The following is a 21,737-nucleotide window of genomic DNA, read 5'->3' as shown; positions in this document are numbered from 1 at the left end:
ATAACGGCCGGCGGGCTGGCCGAGCACGCTCCCCGTAAACACTCCCCGAGCAGCCGCCATCTTTAGACCTCCGCAGTCTGAGCGCCTCTCCAGCACGCTCCCCGTAAACACTCCCCGAGCAGCCGCCATCTTTAGACCTCCGCAGTCTGAGCGCCTCTCCAGCACGCTCCCCGTAAACACTCCCCGAGCAGCCGCCATCTTTAGACCTCCGCAGTCTGAGCGCTCCTCTCCAGCACGCTCCCCGTGAACACTCCCCGAGCAGCCGCCATCTTTAGACCTCCGCAGTCTGAGCGCCTCTCCAGCACGCTCCCCGCAAACACTCTCCGAGCAGCCGCCATCTTTAGACCTCCGCAGTCTGAGCGCTCCTCTCCAGCACGCTCCCCGTAAACACTCCCCAAGCAGCCGCCATCTTTAGACCTCCGCAGTCTGAGCGTGCCTCTCCAGCACGCTCCCCGTAAACACTCCCCAAGCAGCCGCCATCTTTAGACCTCCGCAGTCTGAGCGTGCCTCTCCAGCACGCTCCCCGTAAACACTCCCCAAGCAGCCGCCATCTTTAGACCTCCGCAGTCTGAGCGTGCCTCTCCAGCACGCTCCCCGTAAACACTCCCCAAGCAGCCGCCATCTTTAGACCTCCGCAGTCTGAGCGTGCCTCTCCAGCACGCTCCCCGTAAACACTCCCCGAGCAGCCGCCATCTTTAGACCTCCGCAGTCTGAGCGCCTCTCCAGCACGCTCCCCGTGAACACTCCCCGAGCAGCCGCCATCTTTAGACCTCCGCAGTCTGAGCGCCTCTCCAGCACACTCCCCCTAAACACTCCCCGAGCAGCCGCCATCTTTAGACCTCCGCAGTCTGAGCGCTCCTCTCCAGCACGCTCCCCGTAAACACTCCCGAGCAGCCGCCATCTTTAGACCTCCGCAGTCTGAGCGCTCCTCTCCAGCACGCTCCCCGTAAACACTCCCCGAGCAGCCGCCATCTTTAGACCTCCGCAGTCTGAGCGCTCTTCTCCAGCACGCTCCCCGTAAACACTCCCCGAGCAGCCGCCATCTTTAGACCTCCGCAGTCTGAGCGTGCCTCTCCAGCACGCTCCCCGTAAACACTCCCCAAGCAGCCGCCATCTTTAGACCTCCGCAGTCTGAGCGCTCTTCTCCAGCACGCTCCCCGTAAACACTCCCCGAGCAGCCGCCATCTTTAGACCTCCGCAGTCTGAGCGCCTCTCCAGCACGCTCCCCGTAAACACTCCCCGAGCAGCCGCCATCTTTAGACCTCCGCAGTCTGAGCGCCTCTCCAGCACGCTCCCCGTAAACACTCCCCGAGCAGCCGCCATCTTTAGACCTCCGCAGTCTGAGCGCTCCTCTCCAGCACGCTCCCCGTAAACACTCCCCGAGCAGCCGCCATCTTTAGACCTCCGCAGTCCGAGCGCGCCCAGCGCGAAAAATGGCCACCGCGCGGCCGTTTGACCACGATCGGCTCCAGCAGCTGAGCCGCGTCGTGGTGACCCCGGTGATAGACTGCCGTTCGCGGGCGGGGACCGGAGAAGCTCTCAGCTGAGAAAGGAGTTCTATTTGGGCTCCCCCGGGCCTCCTGGAGAGGTGCGGAGGAATTCGGTGCGCCCGACAAGAGCAGGGCCAGTGAGCGAGGGGTTTCATAACTTCCACTGACACAAAGATCAGAGACATAAATCACAATTTGCGGCCGCAGTCACCCAGCTCAGATGAACGTACATGCAGCACGCTTGTGTGTGTGTGGTGCGTGTGCGTGTGTGTTCATGCGCGTGTGTTTTAGTCCTCTGGTACATCTACATCTGAACTGATCTGTAATTAATTTTCCCTGTCATAAAGCCATGCTTAATGACTTTGGCGCTTTCTCTGGATGCATGACAGCCTGGTACTGCTATGTACATGCCAATTATTTTAATGAGAAAATACTCACGTAGTCTGTGCTAACAAAGAGAGGGGCACAGAGTGTGAGCGTGTGAGACGAGTGGGATGTGTTAAACTGTACCCTGCGGAGTGTGTGTTATTTTTAACAGGATGAGCTCAGGACCTTCCTAAGGACGTCTGTAAGTCACGTCTGGTAGCATCACCTGGTGTGCTGACGCTCTTCCAATAGCAGTCTCTCACACTGCCTTCTGGGAACTGTAGTCCTATATTATCAAAATTGAGCATTTTGCTTTTAAATTATCTACAACTGCAAGCTTCGGAATGCAAGAAGAAACAGCTTATTCCTTTAATACTGAATATTTTGCTGCCACTGATCCATCCTTTGGGGTTTTAGTGCCCGAAGATGTCTATCTGATATTATTCTTTTGAACCATCAGCATATGTGGCAGACAGTATTTTATATAAGTTCTTTCAAGTCTGCTAATTGGCTGTTTAAAGAAAGAACTTACTGAATGGATACAAAAATGAAATGATTGTTGTTTGATGAACCACCACACATAACCGGATCAAAGTAAATGTCTGTATGTGATGGACTGTGGTATTCCAATCAGTCCTCTGGCTTCTCTCTGCTGTTTGACACACGTACAAGTGATTCAGCAAACACAGCAGGGTGCGCGCAGAACTGAAGAGGAAACCGAAACAGAAACAAATAAATGAATCTGATTCAATTCCGGACACAAATCCCAGCCTGGACTTCCTGTCTAAAGAGAGCTCGGACCTGCCCAGTCACTCCTTGCCGCTGATCGAAAATTGACCGTTGCATAATTTAATGTCGGGGGGAAAAAAGATTTATGTGAAAAAATGATAATGGGAAGGGCAGGAAGGCGGCTGTTTCTTTTCAAATGAAAACGACGGGAAGCAGGATTGCCAAAATGCTGTTCTCTGGCCCCGAGAAGATTTATCTGTGCTGGACCCTAATCTAATCTCGCCCGTGCTCCGATCTCCAGCACCCCCGGCGATTAGACTTCATAAAGCGCTCGCCTCCCTGCGGACGGGCCGCGGACCGACCCGCACCGCTCGGCTGCAGCCGGCAACCGCCAAACCGCCACACCGCCGCATCCCCAGATCCGGCAGGGCCGGCGCTCCCTTCGGCGCCGCAGCGGTTTAGAGAGGGACCGTTCCCCCGATCGAAAGGAACGCTACCGACCCGTCACCTCCGCCAGGCGCACCCGTGCTAATTACACGTTCGGGTACGTCTCCCGGTCTGCCTCTGTCAGGCGGGTGCAGGGTTGGGACTCTCCCTGGCAAAGTCACCTGCTTTAGGGGAACTGATGAGACGATCATGATGAAAACCGATGGAATGGAAGCAGAAATGCATGTGCAGATCACTGGGCTGAGGAGGTGAACTTTGACCTCCCCCCCCCCCCAGTTAGGAAGGCGTCCCTTCACAACACGTGTTGCTTGCGGTTAAGAACAAAGCTCACTGCGCTCAGATCGGTCCAGCTCAATACATCTCCTGTATCTTCCAGGCAGATGTAATCGACCAACGGAGCTGGGCGGCTGGGTGGATGCTGGGGTGGCTCTTCGCTGGAGAGAGGCAGCCCGGAAGGGCTACGGGGTTATTCCGATCACTCCGTCTCTGTCAGATTTACCCCCTCCCTTTCAGGCCGCCTTTTGTTGCGTACGGGCGAGTATGCTAATGAGAGCGCTAACGGAGACGGAGGAATGGTAATTACAGGGAGAGCTCAGCGAGACGCGCGCTACCCCCGAAGCGTGCGCAAAATAACCGAATGTAAATGACGCTCATTTCAATTGCAAATCGAGCTTCACAGAAATGTGCTTCGCTTATACTCTCCCAAGAACTTCCACGATATTTCCTAAGGAAAAAAAGCAGACAAGCTCTGGGTGAATGTACCTTCACAGGTAAGTAATGAAGGTATTCTGTATTCAAGAATATTTCAGATTGCATATTTAAATTATATAATATAATATAATATAATATTATATATATAATATATATATATATATATATACACTGTATGTGTATAATATATATATATATAATTGACACTAATACATTTTATGCATGTACTGCAGAAATTGAAATATGCAGTTTTAAAGCCCATGACACATATAGTCAGGAAAATGGATAAAACAGAAAGTGAAAAGATCTGAATAGAGAATAATTTGTCTTATGTTCACTTGCAATGTTTATTCTTGCTATAGAGAGCTCTAGTGATTTTACAGTGCTAGCAAAAGGGCCTTATGCGTATGACCTCTGGCCAAAGAAAATAATAAAGTACAGGTCACAAAACATTCTAAATAAAACAACAACAACAACAAGAATAAACTCATTTTAAAACGGTATTATAATTCTCACTTCAATAAACAGCATTTTTCTACGCGTGAAATGCTACTTTCACAGTTTAAATACGGGAGTGAAAGGAGAGCTGGTGGTGGTGGTGTCTGTCAGCATTTCTGAGCGTTAGTACTGCCTGAAGTAACAGGTTTGCACACTGCGAATTGAACATGCACACTGACACGCTCGAGCACACACATACGCATGCAGAAGGTGCTGTGCGCTGGGAGGGGCTGAAGAGCAGTGAGCAGCCAGAAAAGAGACCGGTTCACTGTGAGATCCTGCTACTCAATCTCTTACAGTGCAACGGCCCCCAGTCAAGCTGCACAACTCCGGCTGCACGACTCTCAGCAGTCACTTATGCGCCCGCGTACACACGCACTCACACATACACACACACGCACTCACACATACACACAAACCCACACATACATACACACGCACTCACACATACATACACACGCACCCACACATACATACACACACACACCCTCACATACACACACACCCACACATACACATGCACCCACACTCTCACATACACACGCACCCACACTCTCACATACACACGCACTCACACATACATACACACGCACCCACACATACATACACACGCACCCACACATACATACACACGCACCCACACATACATACACACGCACTCACACATACATACACACGCACCCACACATACATACACACGCACCCACACATACATACACACGCACCCACACATACATACACACGCACCTACACATACATACACACGCAACCACACATACACACGCACCCACACATACACACGCACACACACCCTCACATACATACACACGCACCCACACATACACACGCACACGCACCCTCACATACACACGCACCCACACTCTCACATACACAGGCACTCACACCCACACACACATCCACACATACAGACACACACACACACAGGGTGCACATGACAGGATAATATCATAATATCATATCAATATCATAATTGAATCAGCCATGCCTAAAAACAAATATTTAAAATATTTCACCACGCCACCCCCCACAACCTCCAATAAACGTAATCTACAAACCGAAACACACGCACAGACTAAACACCACACCCGGTTTTATGGGCTGAAATATTATATGTTCATCTGCAGCTGACATCCGAGCTCTGAGAGACTTGTGTGAGAAGGGGACACGCCCGCCCGCCCACTCGCCCGCCCGCCCAGCTCTCCCAGCACTCCCCCAGGGGGGCGGCACCAGCACGCACCTGTCTGCTGGGGGCTCTGTGCAAGCTGCTGGTTCCTGTGCGTGCCGTACTGGACCGGGCCGACGGGCCTGTACTGCTGACTGCTTGAGGTAGGGTACTGGGCGGAGGAGTAGTAGAACACCGGCACCTGGGGCAGGAGGAAAGCAGACAGAGGGAGGGAGTGACGCTTTTTTGGACATCACACAAGTGAACTAAATGAACTGCTAGAAGCGTGCCAAGCAGGGGCTTCTGCTCCGACATGCTACTCGAAGAGACAGCAGCTGCCACTCCTACTCTCGCTGAAACAGATACTGCCTTTAAATTGTGATGTCATAATGACAGGGGGGAACTTATTTCTGAGGGGGAACTTATTTTTCATGACACCCTCTCAGGGCAGCAGAGTAGAAGAATGGGAGGGCAATGAGGATGCGGAACCACTATGGACAGAGCGGAGTGACGGGGGGGACACCATCTCTGTTGCAGCTGCTCTCACCCTGCAGATGTCCTGCTGGCAGCAGTATGAAAAACCACAGACAGCAATGACCGAACTGGCTGGCCATGACATGAAAACCACTTTACGTGAACCCCATGAACTGCATTAACAAACAAAACCAGTCAATAAATACATTCAGCTGTCTGTTATTACACTCTCCACATGTAAAATAAGACAATATTATACTGGAGTTTGCATTTATTTATAACTGTTTTCAAATGAACATCCCAGTGTAATTTACAAGATTTTAAAAAATCTGAATTAGAATTGATAATTTATTTATTTTTTATTCATCATTTCTCTCACACTGGCAAAAATGTGTATTATAAAACCAGGCTCTCTATTACCCACTGGGGTCCCCTTGTGATTGAGTACATTCATATGGAAAAATCCACATAGCTGACAATCCTCAGAATTTAATAACACATGGGACCCTCTCTTGACCTACATGAATATAGACCACAAGATGTAGATTGCAATACCCTCAATTAATCAACATTACCATGGCTGCACTTAAATGAGATCGTCACTCTATTACAGAACGGGTCACAGAGCTTCCTCCCCCTCCATCTAACAGGATGTATCTCCTTTTCATGTCTCTCTCTGTCCGCGCGTCCACCTGACTGTCCTTATGCGCATTTTTACTTTCTGTTTTTCTCACACTCTTTCATTTCTTCATTTAATTAGGCTATCTATTTCTCTTTTTTCCTTAATCACGTGGTACACAGGCTCGGGGCTTGGGTCGGCCACTGGAGTAGGGTAGGAGTCTGAGGTTCGAGGACAGGGTTTATGTTGGAAACAGCTTAGCAAAAGGGGGACACAGTTAGCATGCAGTCTTATGTATTTATTAGGACATTTCAGACAGATGTTTACATGAAAACGGGTCATAAGTCTTAATACCTGATTTTACAGCTACTTTCATATTTTATTTGGTACAGAGACTTTATGATAAGTGTGAGAACATAAGTAGAACAAGCTTACAAACAAGTTCCCCAGAGAAATTAATCAGTCAAACAGTTATTGTTAACTTATTGATTACTGACAGGAACCATTTTCTGTTCCATCCATAGTATCCTGTAGAACAGGATCTCTCACAGAACTGCAAGGGCAGCTGATTATATACTACCTAAATATATCATAAGTTTCTTTTTTACTGTTAACAACAAATTATCAGAATTAATCAAATGAATCACACTAATTGTGGTTCAGTGTGGTGTTTTTACAGTTGTGTCTGAAAACACAAATCCAAACAAGTGAAGCTACCATTTTGGTTAAAGGCAGTAGCCTTAAAGTTATGCTGCGGGAGCCCCTTTCCCTCCCCCCTCTCTCCTCCTCCCTCTCCTCCAGAGACGCACCGCTAGTTTGCGAGGATGTTGAAGACAGGGTCTGTGATCTGGCAGACAGTAAATCACTGATCCGCCTTGTCCGACACGTTCGAGTCAATTAAACGTGATTAATCGTCACCTGCAATGCACCGCTCCGCGGCGGGGCCTCCCGAGACCAGCAGGCAAGCTTACTGCGAGCAGGCCTCGCTGAGGATCATGGGAAAGCAGGCAGGGGAGCCAGGAAACCGTTAATGGAACCGTACAGCTCAAACAACAACAAGACAACTGGGGCACTGCCCCGCCTCCTGCTTCCTCTTCAGTTTGGAATACGTAATTATGCCTCTGGAGTCTCCACAGGGCCCATCATCCGGGCTGTGTACAGCGCAGTTTAAAGCATGAAATCTCCTGTGAGCCCGTACATATTTAAATCACACGTACCGTGTCACAGAGTACTACACTGGAAAACTACAGTGAATCAAAGGAGAACTTTATCGCTCACAAATGACAACTAGGAGCCTGTTGGTGCTTTGAGCGTGGTTGAGAGGGAGTAACATATTGGTGACTAATAAAAAAAACATGATTCACTCGATTTCTGAATTACTGAATTACTGATATACTGAATTTCTCCCATCATGGATGCAGACATAAAGCATTGTAAAGAATTTCTTCCTGAGCTCATTTGTTGATAAGAAAGCACCCCCTGTATAAGAGCAGGTGGAAGGCATTGGGCCGGGGGTCTGGCCTACCTGAGATGGAGCCTGCTGGACGAAGCCCTGCGACGAGGGCAGGACCTGCTGGGGGGGCATGTGGGGCCCGGACGCCGGGAAGCCCCCCGGGGGCAGCTGGTGGCCGGGGGAGGGCACCACGAAACCCGTCTGGGGGGGCGGCTGGGAGAGGAGGCCGGGGGGGTACGCGGAGGCGGGGGGCTCCGGGCCCTCGCCCGACGACTGGCGGCTGAGGGTCATCTGGCCGAACTGCGAGGACAGGTCATCCCGCTAGGAGGCAAACGCAGGCGTTACCGTGGCGCCGCCGCAGCACGGCGCACAGCTAAGCTCGAGCCTCTGCCAGCTGCGGGTGGGGCCAACCCTATTCCTGGAGGACCGGGCGCTTATCCTGCTTGATTAAACTGATTACTGCCTTTATTGAACCAACTGAACCATTCCTTCCAGTGATGTGACTGGCAGTGATTCACAGGCTGCTGCGGCCCTCCAGGACCAGGGCTGTGCAGCCGCGTGCCGCAGCGGCGAGGACAGCAGCGCTAGTCTACCGGCTGTCCTCACATAACCTGGGCTTTTTGAAAAAGAACTGCAAAGAAAGCGGCAACGCTGAGCGACCAGACAAAAGTCATGCAGTTTCAATTCAAACATCTCCAGCACTTCTGAAATGCAATTGTGTACATGCTATTGCCAACATTTTCCCATCAAGCAAACGCTTCAATTTTCATTTTTCATGCACACCACAGAAGCTTTCAGAAATACAGCCAAAGGACTTTCTGGAACAATAGTTGACAGTTCACATATTCACCACATAATACATAAACATAATACACCGCTGTTTTGATGTCATGGACCAATTTTGAACATTGCAAGACCTTTTTCCATGCTGCAGTGGAGTCACAAAACCAGCTATTGTTCTGGTGACAGAAGTCATTTCAATGGATCGTCCACTTTAGGGGAGAGTTGTGAAGCCAGTCAGGTGACATCAAACCAGTTCTGCACACGACAAAGGAAAGCCACGCACAGAGAAGCCTTTGCTCGGGGTCTACAGCCCTGTACATGCAGGCGCCCGGACACACACGCACGCACACACACGTGCGCGCATGCAAACACACTGCACACACGCAGAAACGTGCACCCTCGTGGCACGAGCTCACAAGCCAGCAAGAGAGAAAGAGAGGGAAAGAAAGGAAGGTACCGCAGAGAAGTGCTGAGCGGGAGAGACAGGCAGCAGGTGCTGGCTCGGGTACGAGAGGGCGGAGTATGACCCTGCCTGAGAGGTCGGCTGCAGGCCCTGCACGAGAGTGACCAGGAAAGTCAGGGGTGGGGGGGGCAATGAGGGTCGAGGGGGGGATGGGGACTGCCTAGTGGGAGTAGGGCACTGGACTCTGCTGCTCAGTCCAGCCGCTGTCCTGCGTGGCCTCCTCCGGAGCGTTTCGTTAGCTCAATGGAGCACCGTAGCGCAAAGTGCCGTAGCGCTGGATTGTGAGGATTTTTGAACGCTCTGTTGTTAAGTGTGCATTAAGCATTCATAACCCAAGGCAGGGCGGGGAGTAATTGGATCACTGAAAGAGCTCCGAACAGAGGCTGAAATGAAAACCAGCGGGTACCAAAAGTCCCCTCTGGGGAAAGCAGTGAGACACCTGCCGTCTGAAAAATACCGCTCCTGCTCTTTCAATAACATGCAATTCAGCCGCCCTGGGGGGGGAGCCCCGAGTTCGGATTCACTCACACTCTCTCAAAAAAATTATATATTTTTTTTAATTACACACCTTTCGGAAGTGTACAGTTCGTAAAAGATTAATGACTGCCTTTGAGCTTTCACGTGGCTATTGTGTCAAACAAGGTACGGCAGCCCAGGAGGGCCATAAAGTGTGTGCAGGAAGCTTCATTTCTTCTGCGTGTCTGTCTTTAAAAACCTGCCTCTTGAGTCTAAACGTTCATTTGTCAAATCAGTGTTCTGCAGGAAACCTTATTACATCTCAGTGAAAAACAAAACCCTTACACTGGCTCTCCCAGAAAACTACTAAAAATCTAACGGCTGACACAATCCCACAGATATCCCAGTGATTATCAGCCCCGATAGCGAAGCTTATTCATATGTATTTGTATTCATGAACAAGTGGATGGGTCGTACGCACTGTAAGTCGCTTTGGATTAAAGGGTCTGCCAGACAACTACAGCTGAATACATAAAATTGAGGGTAATTCGATGTGCTGAACTCAAACCGAGAAAAAAAAAAAGATCTTTGTTCAGCTAACATCAGCCGAATGTCGGAATGAAAGGAGGTCTGCTAACCCCCTGTTCTCAAATGGCTTCGTCTGGTTTTGTTGCAGCTACAGTGCTAACTGGGGGGAATTTAGGAGCTGCTCAACACCCTAGTGTTCCCGCGCGAGCTGGCCACCGTGGGGTTCAGTAGCACATTCTAATTTAGCGATAACAGGACGAGGTCACTTCCCGCGTCGGGGGGCCCACTGCGCTCTGCGGCGGCAGTAGTGAGACAAAGCGTTCGAGGACAGGACGCAAACACTACCCGAGGGCCGCGAGGGGAGAGGACGGGGGTGTGGGAGAAAGGAAAGCAAACCAACAGGCAATTTGGCATCATTAAAAAAGAAACTGCAAAATGGCACCTGGTGATCTATTTAAAGTCATCGCATTTCCTATGATATCCAAGGTAACACCTGCCCTACATTAAAGCTTACAGATAACATGTAAGATATGGAATTGCATTTTTCATGTGTCAGTATAAAAATGTTGACATACATGTACACTATGTCAATGATAAACCTATATGTCATTTTGAGAATAAATTGTGTAATTATATATAGTATGTACAGTCTTACAATATCATGCCTGCGTACTGTGAAAAGTGGCAATGATCGAAACATTTGCAATATATATTCATGAATATACCAAATGCTACAACATATATCTCTTGGAATGTTTCATATTCCTTATGTGAAGTCTATATTTTAAAGTGCGCCGCCTTTGCGCGAGGATTTTAAGCAGAGGGCTTCGAATCCAAAATCCGTCGAGGCGCCCCGGTTATTCCGCCCGGCGACAAGAGGCCGAGGGGAACCAGTGAAATTTTACGCGGTAATCCCGCCCCTCGCCATCAACTCCATCACTCAGGAATTACCACCCGCGAGGGGCCTCCGCCACTTGGTCTCACGCCGCTGACAAACTAATCACTAATGCCGGCCCTCCTCGGGGAAGGCATATTGATTTCTGCGGCATGAATACACCCCGTGCGTACTTCATTAAACTCCGCTGCCCAGTGTGACTGCAAAATGATAATTGCACTAAAAGCACGGCTCCGCACTGCTCCGGGCTCTCCATCCTCAGAAGCAGAAATGAAACCATAAAATAATCCATCGGCCATAAATTTCGCTCTACCTCTCCAGACTGGGAGCCAGCTGCTAATGTGGTGAGAGAGGGTGTCAGACGAAAGCTACGCAGCGCCAGTGATAGAAGCAATAATATTTAGTTTCTAATTTGCTTCGTCGAAAGGTTCTATTTAATTTGCGTAAAAGTGTCCGGCGTGATCTCGCGCGTGACGGATCCGGGAGTGTTTGGCTTCATATCGCCGCACATGCTACAGAACCCTCAGTTACGCCGTCGAAGAAGGACCCGGGTTGAACTTGGGCAAAGATTTTGATTAAATCCTGTCCTGACATGGCCGCCTGGCTCCATAAAATCTTCCGCTGCAGCTTTTTGGTGAACAGAGCGGCTGTGATTCAGCGGCCGCAGTCAGCCTCGCACGCACGCCGCCTCTGTCCCTGACACCTACGCCGTGAGTAAACGATGACAAAGCGAGCGGAAGCGGGGGGAGAAAAATGGCTTTAATAAAGACCCAAAGCACCTGTGAAGTGGGAGTGGGCGAGCGGCGCTCCGGAGCCCAGGCCCAGCCGGCACTCAGCGGGGTCCGGGACCCCATGTTCCTTTTCCCAAATGTGAAAATATATAATGGAGATGCAAGGAAATTTATCGAATCAATTCAGCTTTGCTATTTGGCAGAAAGATTTCACCGGGAGCAATTCATATCTCTGCTTCTGAAAACTAGAGACACCGGACCCTGAGCAAGCTTTAGCCGCTGTTTTATTGCACCTATAATTTTGTTGTTTTATTTATTTCTTTTTTTGTCTACTGATATAGACTGACTGTTTTATTCAGTTTTCTATTTCTCATTGTCTAGATTTGCTCTTTGTACACCGTAATGTACTCAATATACGATTTGCAATGTTTCTTACTGTATAAATATGATTGTACTTTGACAGAGCCAATGTACAGATAGATGGAGAAGAATTAGATGGGGCTGAGTGACAGAGATTGTGTCACAGTTGAACTAAGAAGGGTCCTTCTGTACAAACTTTTCTGCCGTACAGAAAACAATACCTTATTATCTTACTTCAGATTTTTTATCCCCAGTTGGCAAAGGAAAAAAAGTGAGCATTCTGGCGAGTCACAGGACTGTAAAAACTATGAGGCAATGCAAACGGGGAGGTTTTACAGACGCGTGTGTCCATTTGGATCTTATTTTCCGAACCACGCTCTGATAGAGCCTTGCAGCGAACGTCTCGCCAGACACGGAAGCTCTGCCTCTACGCAGCTCACAGCGCGCGCTGGCGGGGGAAAGGCATTCAGCGCGAGCGGAGCGGAGCCTCCGATAGGCCGAGAGCTCGGTCTCACGGGGCCCCCCGGCCCCTCTCCCCCCGGTGCAGGAGAGAAGAGACCTGCTTCCCTCCCCAATTCATCTCGATGAGCAGGGCAGGACTGGAGATGGATGATGTAACAATGCGGGCAGAGAGAGCGGTGTTGAGTGGGTGTTGAGTGGGTGTTGAGTGGGAAGTGAGAAAGTAGGCCGAGCGGCATCGCGCGGGTCAGCAAGAACATCTCACCGGCTCCTCTGCAGCAGCTGCTGTTTGCACTTCATCTTTATCTGTTTAACCAATAAATCACCTGACCTAGTTTATCAGCAAGAGGGATGTGTGCTTTAAAATAAATAAAAAAAACTCCAGCTCCTGGTGAAGTTCACCCTAGCGGAGCAAAATTTGAAATATAAGTGCAATGCATCCTATTACAAATATTAATTCCACATTTATTATTGTGTTTTCCCACTTCATATTTCGACCAAACATTTGTTTTTCATAAATTGGGATGTTTTTGAGGGACGCCGGCTCCTGTAAATAACAGACGTGCTTCGAATGCGCGGCGCGGTAGTCGGCAGGGACAAACAGAGCGGGGCCGCGGCGTGATTTATAAAGGCCGTCTGACACCAGTTCCTTAAGCATTTCTCAGCTGGGCTTAAATAGCCGTTTGTTTTTCCAAGCCTTTTTGAGTGCGTATTGTGAATGTCAATGTTATGTTAGCTATGAGACTAATGTGTGAGCACAGCAGTGATTCATATCCCATCCTGCGTCCAGTCTACACTTCAGACTATTGAAAGTGTGTAATACCATCCAAAGAGCTACATTAGAATAATAACTGGCAGCTTCTGCAATGCCATTGTTTTAATTGTATAAGCTGTAAAAAAAAAGCCATTCAAAATAAGCTTTGAGTAAATTTCAAGATAAAAATATATGGCAAAATGTATGCTATAGGTTAGAGACACTAGAATTAATACTCCAGTGGGTTTGAATAAGCTTGCAGAAATAGGGTTTTGGGTTTTGTGTGAGATCTGGAAAAGGCTCACATCACAGCCTAATTATCTCACTCACAAACAGGTTCAGCAAGCTCCTCGTTTGGAATACAGCATTTCTTACGAATGCAACAATTTGGCAGTCTAATGGGAAATATCAAAAGCACACTCTAAAATAAACCACATTTGATATGATAGTATTTATTCATATTAGAAAGAATCAATGAGGAATGAGGAAAAACAAGAAAAATTAGATAAACAGAGCCTTATTTCTTCCAACTGTTCCACATAAAATATTGCTACAAATTTTTATTATTGTACGGCTTGTATTATTATTATCATTATTATTATTATTATTATTATTATTATCGTTATAAAAATTATTTTCCATTGTTTTCCATTATCTGGAGAAATTCAGCAAATGCAATACTCATTAGTGCAAAAGATATGACATGGCTAAGAATTGTACCTGCAACTTTTTGCCGGTACAAGCTGCTGCATGCACCAATCACAGCTTGCATCGCTTCTGCCCACACTATCCTGCCCCTCCTGAGCACACAACTGTTCGGTGCTACTGAGCATGAAGCCATACTGTCAACCTTTCATTATTATAATATCATAATATTGACTCTTTCATTAGCATAATATTCATATTTGTAATGTTCAGGGTTTCAAACCACATAATGTGGAAGCCTGCAGCTAAAGCAGGACCGATTAATGGTTCAGGAACCATTCAGAAAAGATCACTGATTGGTTGACAACACAGTCCTACCTGGGGGACCATGTGGCTTGTCATTGGCTGCTGTGGCTGTGGTGGCGGGGGTGGGGCCTGTTGCTGAGCTTGCTGGGACTGGGGTGTGTTCTGCTGAGGTGATTGCCCCACGAGATGGCTTCTGATTGGCTGCTGCCCGGTAGGTGGGTTATAGATGGCAGGGGTGCCATCAGGGTTTACAAATGGCTGACCTGTGAAGAAACCCAGAAACTTGGTCAGATTAAAGGTTAAGTGGAGGGGTATCCTTCTCTGTTTGAAGTACATTTATTTTTATGAGCCAATACATTTTTATACAGCAGTCTGCTGTACAATATAAAAGTCAAGGCATTAAAATCTGAACTTCAATGAAATGTAATTTCCAAAAAAAAAAACTTTAAAGCCTCACTCTGATTGCTTGAACAGTTTGCAAGCAAAAGAGATCGCGGAACACAGGAAATGTTGATTTTTTGTTTGTTACAATAATCTTTTTCACAGCTTTGACCATAAACAAGCTCAAAAGATCAATAGCCTTGTTGTGTCATTAGTGCATATTGGCACCTTCACCCAGCAGGGAGAAATGTGAATACAATCTGCAATCTGAGATCACAAGAACAACATTTCTTCAGTTCAACAAATTTTGAAACAAAGCCACCCATAACCTCATCAGGTTTAAACACCAGTACGAACATTTTTGAACCAACCATATAATAGTCATATGCATTTCTTAGCAAATTAACAGTTAAGCAGCAGCAACTGTGCTGTTGCTTTGCTGTGGAGTTACAGTATTTATCCTTGTCTGAAGCAAGCTCTTCACAACATGAACTGCATAAAACTAGAGGGAATATTTTCCCAGTTACTTCACACCATTTATGGCGTTCACATAATAATCCTATGTGGCCTGTCGCTACCTGAGGTGCTAAATTTGCCCGCGTCTGGCATCTTCAGAATGCTTCCTGAGGTTCCATATTCACCTGTGTGTGGATTTAGGAGAATGCTACCAGGGGGGATACCACTGGCCTCCAGGGAGACCAGGATATAGCTGGGGCTGCTGGGAGGAGGCTGGCCCTCTGGGAAGGGGGCGGGGCCTCCGCCGGAGCTGGGCGGGCCTGTGGGCAGGAGGGAGGAGCCCTGCAGCGTCAGGTGAGCCCGGGAGAGAGAGCCAGACGAGCCCCCACTGCTGGAAGACTCAGAACCTGGGGGACGGAGAAGAGGAGAGGTGAGAGAGAGACATGAGGAAAAGTATAAGGAACAGAGAGGGAAAGGAGGAGCAAGCGAGTGAAAGGGAAAGACAGGGAGTGTGAGGAGAAAGGAGGAGGAGAAGAGCTGATCGTTCACACTGTAAATCAGAATCTGCTCAAACGGTTCTTTGTCTGTGGTAGAACATTCTTCAATTGTTGTCCATCCGGTAATTATACCATGTGTGTGCATGTGCATTCAGGATGTCCTGTAGTATAGGACAGCTGTGCACAAAAGGAACTTCAAACCAGTCTCAAAATCCTATATCTCCATATCTGTGGGGGATTGGCTAATTCAATAGGCACTTTCCTTTGATTAATGTTGCACACGCCCAGGAACGCCGTGTCAGCACATTGCATGATTAATGAACATTACGTACCGCAGCAACGCATGAAAAATGGAACTGGGGCTACCTAAATAAGGCGCCGACCGCGAGCATTACCCACAACCCATCCTGGGGCTAAAGGGACCGAGGGCACTGTGTGCCAGAGCTGCTCTACCTGTCTTGGAGAGCTTGCCGGTGCCGCGGCCGCTGGACGAGCTGTCGCCGCGCGTGAGCACGGTGATGCCGCCGATGCTGGCCGTCTTGGTGACGGCGGGTTTGTAGTTGCGGCTGGAGCTGTCCGAGTCGGTGCTGCTCCAGGGCCGTGGGTCGCTCCAGCGCGAGTCCATCTCCGTGCTGCTCTGCCGGCTCCCCGAGGCCCTGCCCGAACCGTCGCGGTTCCCCCTGCGGACCCACAACCAGCCTGGGTTAAGGGCTCCTGTCCCGCCCCCTGCCCTCCCCTCCCCTCCCCAGACACCTGCCCCACTCCGCTTCCTCTCAAGACGTCCTGCCCTTGTTCGGGTCTCCTGTTTGACTCACAGATTGCTCCCAATGGGGTAAGCAGGGAATGGAGATTCTACCAGAGGACTCTGAAAGCAGGCCAGTCTGAGGGATATTTTTACACTGGCTGCCTGTGCCTGACAAAGCTACCTTCCTTTCATAATGGATGATCAGTGGTGACCTTGCGATGATGGAAAGAGAAGAAGTTTTTACCTTTTTTTTGAGGGGGCGGTATAGAATGGAAAGTCAGTGTAGTCGCATGAGATGGATGGATGGATCAGATCAACAGAGAGGAGAGCCGCTGTCTATAGTATTATACATTCTCTCTGATTTACTGTCTTTTGATTTAAAATGATTTTTGTCATTTCATCGTGCACTTTGCTTTCAAAGCTGGTGCACAGTGACCGTAAGAAGCTACACTTCCTCTTAGATTGCTGTTGCTATAATAGACGGTTAAAAATGTTTAGCTCTGCGAGATTTTATTTTACTCTGAGAGAGTACATTTTATCCATCCACAAACACTCCCACTCACATTTACAGTTAATACTGTCGATGCGCACAATGCCGTCTCTGCTCCGTGTTTTCAGCAAAATGGCCGGGGTAATCGCGCTCAAAATAACAGCACTCAAGCATCGTCGCGCGGACGCCGCACTGGCGCACATTAGCCGCGGCGTCGAGCCTCGCTCTCGGCCGCACGGAATTTCTCACGGCCGAATCGATAAGGGAGAGAAGAGCCCGCTAAAGGGCCTCTTTAATAAGACGGCCTTGGGTGGCCCCGTCCTTTCGGAAGCGCGGACGCCTCCTTCCCTTGTCGCGCTTCAAAAGGGCGCGGCGGAGCCCCCCTCGCGCCGGCGGCTAGCGTGTTTAATTAGCGCCGGGCTCCGCTCCGTCCCCCCCCCCGCGCGCGCGCGTTCGATGGAGCTAGCGGCTCGTACGCGTTTAAACACAAACGCCATCGCTCAGAGCCCCGCCGGCGCGCCGAGCAGACGTGTGACACAACGAGCCGAGCCAACCAACCTAAATAGCTGCCGTTTCTTCTGAGTGTCGTTATATAAATTGCAGTCTTCCAAGATCCTGTGGAAAGAAGAGTGGAAGCAATTTTGTCATCACTACACTAAATTGAAAAAGCCTATTTATTTACCCGTGTTGACTGAAGATAATATTGAGTTCATATATTTTACAGTTAAGGGCTTTCACCCGTGTGAACACGCTCAGGCTATCTACTACGACTTAAACCATTTTGTACATTTAGAAAAGCCGGGGTTTTGTACCATTTAGCAGCATTAAAAAGCTTTACATTTTATCATAAATAACATTTTTCTATTCACAAAAATAAACAATACATATTCAGCATTGTATGGGACATTTATTAAATATGCTATGATTAAAAGGCTTTCTTTTTGAATGTTAATTTTCTTCAACAGGCATTATCATACATCATAATATTATATTCATATTAAAAAAACACAGATTTACCTTGTTTCAATGTAAACGTTTTCTTGGGAACAGAATGACTGAAAAACAAACAAACAAAAAAATACTGTTGAAATGCTATTTTTCAGGTCCCTTATAAAAGGTATGAAAAATTGCATGGCTATGTTAAACAAGGGGGGCTGAGTATAAATACTTAGGGAACAACATGCAGGTATTTATTGATACAGACTCTTTTTTGAGGGTCTGTTACATTTTTGGTCATTATGAATTCAAAATCCGCAAGCACGCTTAATTATATGCTGCGGATTGCATAAAAGGTTTTGTTTTTTAAATGTATACATTTATACATTCATTTAAATGTAATGTATAAAGACTGGCACTGATCATCAAAACTCATCATTAAATGACCAATCAAGACGAGGATAAGAGAATAAAACAGCTGTGAAAGACAATGAGGACAGAGAAATGACTGTACACAGCAAAAGCTAAATAAAAACGCGAGCCTTTTCTTACTCATAAAAAACAGCAACAGAAGACTGATAATAATAATGAGGAATTCACACGTTCAACAGCACAATATAATTAGACACTTTTGCATTTGTGTGCACTCGTTCTTTTGAAAAAAAAAAAAAATGTCGGCAAGGCTTCGCCTCACACTGTGGCTGCTTTCATTAAGACAGAAACGAGTACGACAAAAAACAAAAAAAAAAGCTTTTATATTCCGTCCCACTTTTAATGTGGTTTGCGCTTTGCTCCCAGCTCAGCCACTGTTCCCTGAATTCTAAATCCTTAACGTTTAATTGAAATGGTACAATATCCCCTTTTTTCCAGTTCAGCTGATACAACTAAAACTATAATTCACCAGATGAACAGACATCGCAAATTGCCTCCTGTCAGCGCTCGCATCCAAATGGGACGTCCTCGCTTGCTCGGCAGTGGGAAATATAATCTCGGCACACATAACCAGGAAGAAAATACAGCTGTCTGATCATTTTTTGTCATAATTTAAATCTCGCATAACGAGACTCGCCGTCTTAGCATTGCATACTAATTTAAAACTTAACACAGGCAAAGTCTTAAATCACTCCCCTGCATATTTATGACAAACATGATTTGAGCTTATTCCCAGACCATAATGTGCCTTATCAATGCCAAAGTCTGTACAGAATTAAAATAGCAATATCAGAGCTGGAGGTTAATAAATAGTGAGACTAGCTTGCCTCAGCTGTTTCTCCATGCTTCTCTAGAAGGGATAATTTGGGCTGAGGGTATTTTTGGCTGAAATACAGTTTAAGGTGTAACACTGTGACCTCGCCTTGACCCTCTGCATCTGTTCTGCCCTGTCTACGGCTCGCAAAAACACTCTGTAAGAGTCACAGCAGCTCATCCCTAATTGACTTCTTTTCCATTCTGTCTCACTCCCCTTTTCAATTTCGTCCTGAAACCTCGAGCAAATCTTTACACTGGAGGTAACTCGGGGATCCACCTCAATCAAATGGTCCTGGTGGGCGGAACATCCCACCACCCTGCCTGAGTGCTGCTCTGGGATTCGCTGTCCAGACCGTTCATCAAAAACATTGCATTGTAATAGATTCACTTCTAAGATGGTGGATTGTGGTTCACCACTGTCAGCTCAAAATGGTGGCCTGAATAATGGGAATTCAAACTTTGAACTGACCGAAATGTCAAAATAAACGGGATAATTTACATTTGTTCACCAAATTATGTGAGTTTACTTGAAAGGATAACTAGAAATAAAATGGTGAAAATTGGCCAGAAAACTGGATTTACAATAAGAAACAAGTACAGTAGGAAACACAAAACAAAACATTTAAGCAGTGGCACAAACTACATCATGAGCACTCATCTCCATCACATAGCACATATATACCACAAGCTGTTTATAGAAACAGCCAACATACAGAACTACTTTGGATGGCTCCTGAACCTTAAATGAGGACCAGTCACAATAAATCAAGTTTAAAATGAGAATATAAGGTATAAAAAGCCAATAACATTTCCCTGGTATCATACAAAGGCTTGGGATATCTATACATAACAGATAGAAGAATATGGGTACAGTAATTCGGCCTTTCAGCTGATTGCAAGAGCGACTGAGCCAACATCTGAGCAACATCACAATTCATGCAGTTGTAATCAGGTCATGCAGTTGTACCAGGATTGTTTGGTTAAAAGCATCCACTTAAAATGGCAGTACTAATCTCAGGGAACCACATTCCATATTGAGAGACAGATAACACAAGGTACCAAGAATAACATTAATAACATTAAAACCATATTAATGGCTTTTTAAATCCAATTTCCTCAATTCAAAACCCTTTCAGGCTGCGCCACAGGGTCCTGAGAGGGGTAGAGTGTCAACGCACCCTACAACACCCACATTACTTGGCATCCAATTAAGCAGGGGCAAAAACTAAGGATCAATGGACCCTGGAACCAGAGGGTTTGAGAACACATTCAACAAGTATGCTTGCAAACCCACACGAGAAAGGTTTTCAAAGGAAGAGCCTTTCTGATTTGCAGAAAGTCACTGCATTTGCATAACTAGAAATACCGTCAGAAAAAGTATAGCTTCAGACAAACGAACAGCCATTTAGATATACTTCAAGCTCCATGACAAGAAAAGCAGGGAAGCATCATTACTTCATTAATCCTCTGTAACTGATAACTGGTCAAATCTGTGCATGATTTTAAAATCATTTTTTAAGTGGCAATTAATCCCAGATATGGAAAATTGTGCATAGCAATTTTTTTCCCTGTCTCACTTCTTACACTTCCCTGCTCTCATTAATATCAGTGCCATTCAGAAATAAGTCGATGGTTTCACTTACATCTTGGGCAAAAATTCTGTCCCTCACTCTCTGATACTCCTCTTCCCTCTCTTCTATGGACTTACTCCTCCTGTCTTCTCTAAATGGGTGAATCCTATGTAGCTGCATGGTCAGAAATGCATACAGGTTATGCAACAGCCACAGATTCGTAAAACAAAATGAGAAAATAAAACAAAAAATCCCAATAATAATGGTCACAATAAAATTGTAACAATGCGTCAGTAACAGAGAGCGGTGAAAGAGATTTATTAAAGCAATACAAAAATGGAGGTTGATGGATGTGCTGAATGATTTTGAGCGCAAGCAGCTACAGCCCATGGGAAAGCTCTGTTTCTATGTCAGGCACTATAGAGGACACGCCCCCCCGCACAGTTCATTAAAGGACCAAGTAAAGGTTAAATACACCCACCATCATTTTAAAAATGTTTTAACCAAAAATTTGGGCAGACATTTTAAAAACAGAAATATCAATGTTAAAACTTAACTCGGATGCCATGGTGACAACAGGCAAGTCAAAAATAAATAAATAAATAAATAAATAACATACAGCGGCAAAGAAGGACAACAATGGAGGCTCCACTAACAGTTGACTTGGAGCAGAGCACAGGCCATTTATCTTATGCTGTCAGATGGTCTCTATCATTATCTCAGTGTGCTGCCATTTTGTAAAGCACAGCCTTTCTCTTCTCTGACTCCTGTGGTGCGAGTGGCCTGTCGTTCTCACTACGCCATTTGCTGTGCTGCAAACGATTCCTCCTTTTTTGACAAATTTCGTGTCCTAGCAACACTCTTTTTCGCAACCTTTCATGGTTTTTTCCCCCATCCTTTTCCTCTTCATCAACAACTTTCCGCAGCCTTTGGTTTTTAGTCATGGTCGCTGAGAATGATATGTTTCTTATAAGCACTGTTACACTGTATATGCCTAACCTTGAACTGTGGCGTTGTTTCTTATTAACGTATAGATTTTTTACCCCTCCCTCTCTGGATGAAT

General features: G+C 46.9%; 1 protein-coding gene across 5 annotated transcripts in view; it reads right to left on the bottom strand.

Annotated features, from left to right (window-relative positions):
- Positions 1 to 21,737, bottom strand: part of arpp21 (cAMP-regulated phosphoprotein, 21) — a 75,247-nt gene that overhangs the window by 11,422 nt on the left and 42,088 nt on the right. For 3 of the 5 annotated variants that reach the window (XM_064347147.1, XM_064347149.1, XM_064347148.1), the window contains 9 exons: positions 20,747 to 20,848; positions 17,937 to 17,974; positions 17,478 to 17,534; positions 16,138 to 16,364; positions 15,373 to 15,594; positions 14,423 to 14,613; positions 9,211 to 9,306; positions 8,043 to 8,291; positions 5,500 to 5,626 (listed from right to left, as the gene is read on the bottom strand). In XM_064347147.1, coding sequence (XP_064203217.1) covers positions 5,500 to 5,626; positions 8,043 to 8,291; positions 9,211 to 9,306; positions 14,423 to 14,613; positions 15,373 to 15,594; positions 16,138 to 16,364; positions 17,478 to 17,534; positions 17,937 to 17,974; positions 20,747 to 20,848 — 1,309 coding nt within the window. The remainder of the gene's footprint in view (positions 1 to 5,499; positions 5,627 to 8,042; positions 8,292 to 9,210; positions 9,307 to 14,422; positions 14,614 to 15,372; positions 15,595 to 16,137; positions 16,365 to 17,477; positions 17,535 to 17,936; positions 17,975 to 20,746; positions 20,849 to 21,737) is intronic. The other 2 variants (XM_064347150.1, XM_064347151.1) reach the window with 2 other exon arrangements.

The sequence above is a fragment of the Anguilla rostrata genome, chromosome 8, assembly GCF_018555375.3.
Source record: "Anguilla rostrata isolate EN2019 chromosome 8, ASM1855537v3, whole genome shotgun sequence".
NCBI lineage: Eukaryota > Metazoa > Chordata > Actinopteri > Anguilliformes > Anguillidae > Anguilla > Anguilla rostrata.
The sequence above is the reverse complement of the archived record's forward strand: the minus strand, read 5'-3'. Positions and strand labels throughout refer to the sequence as shown.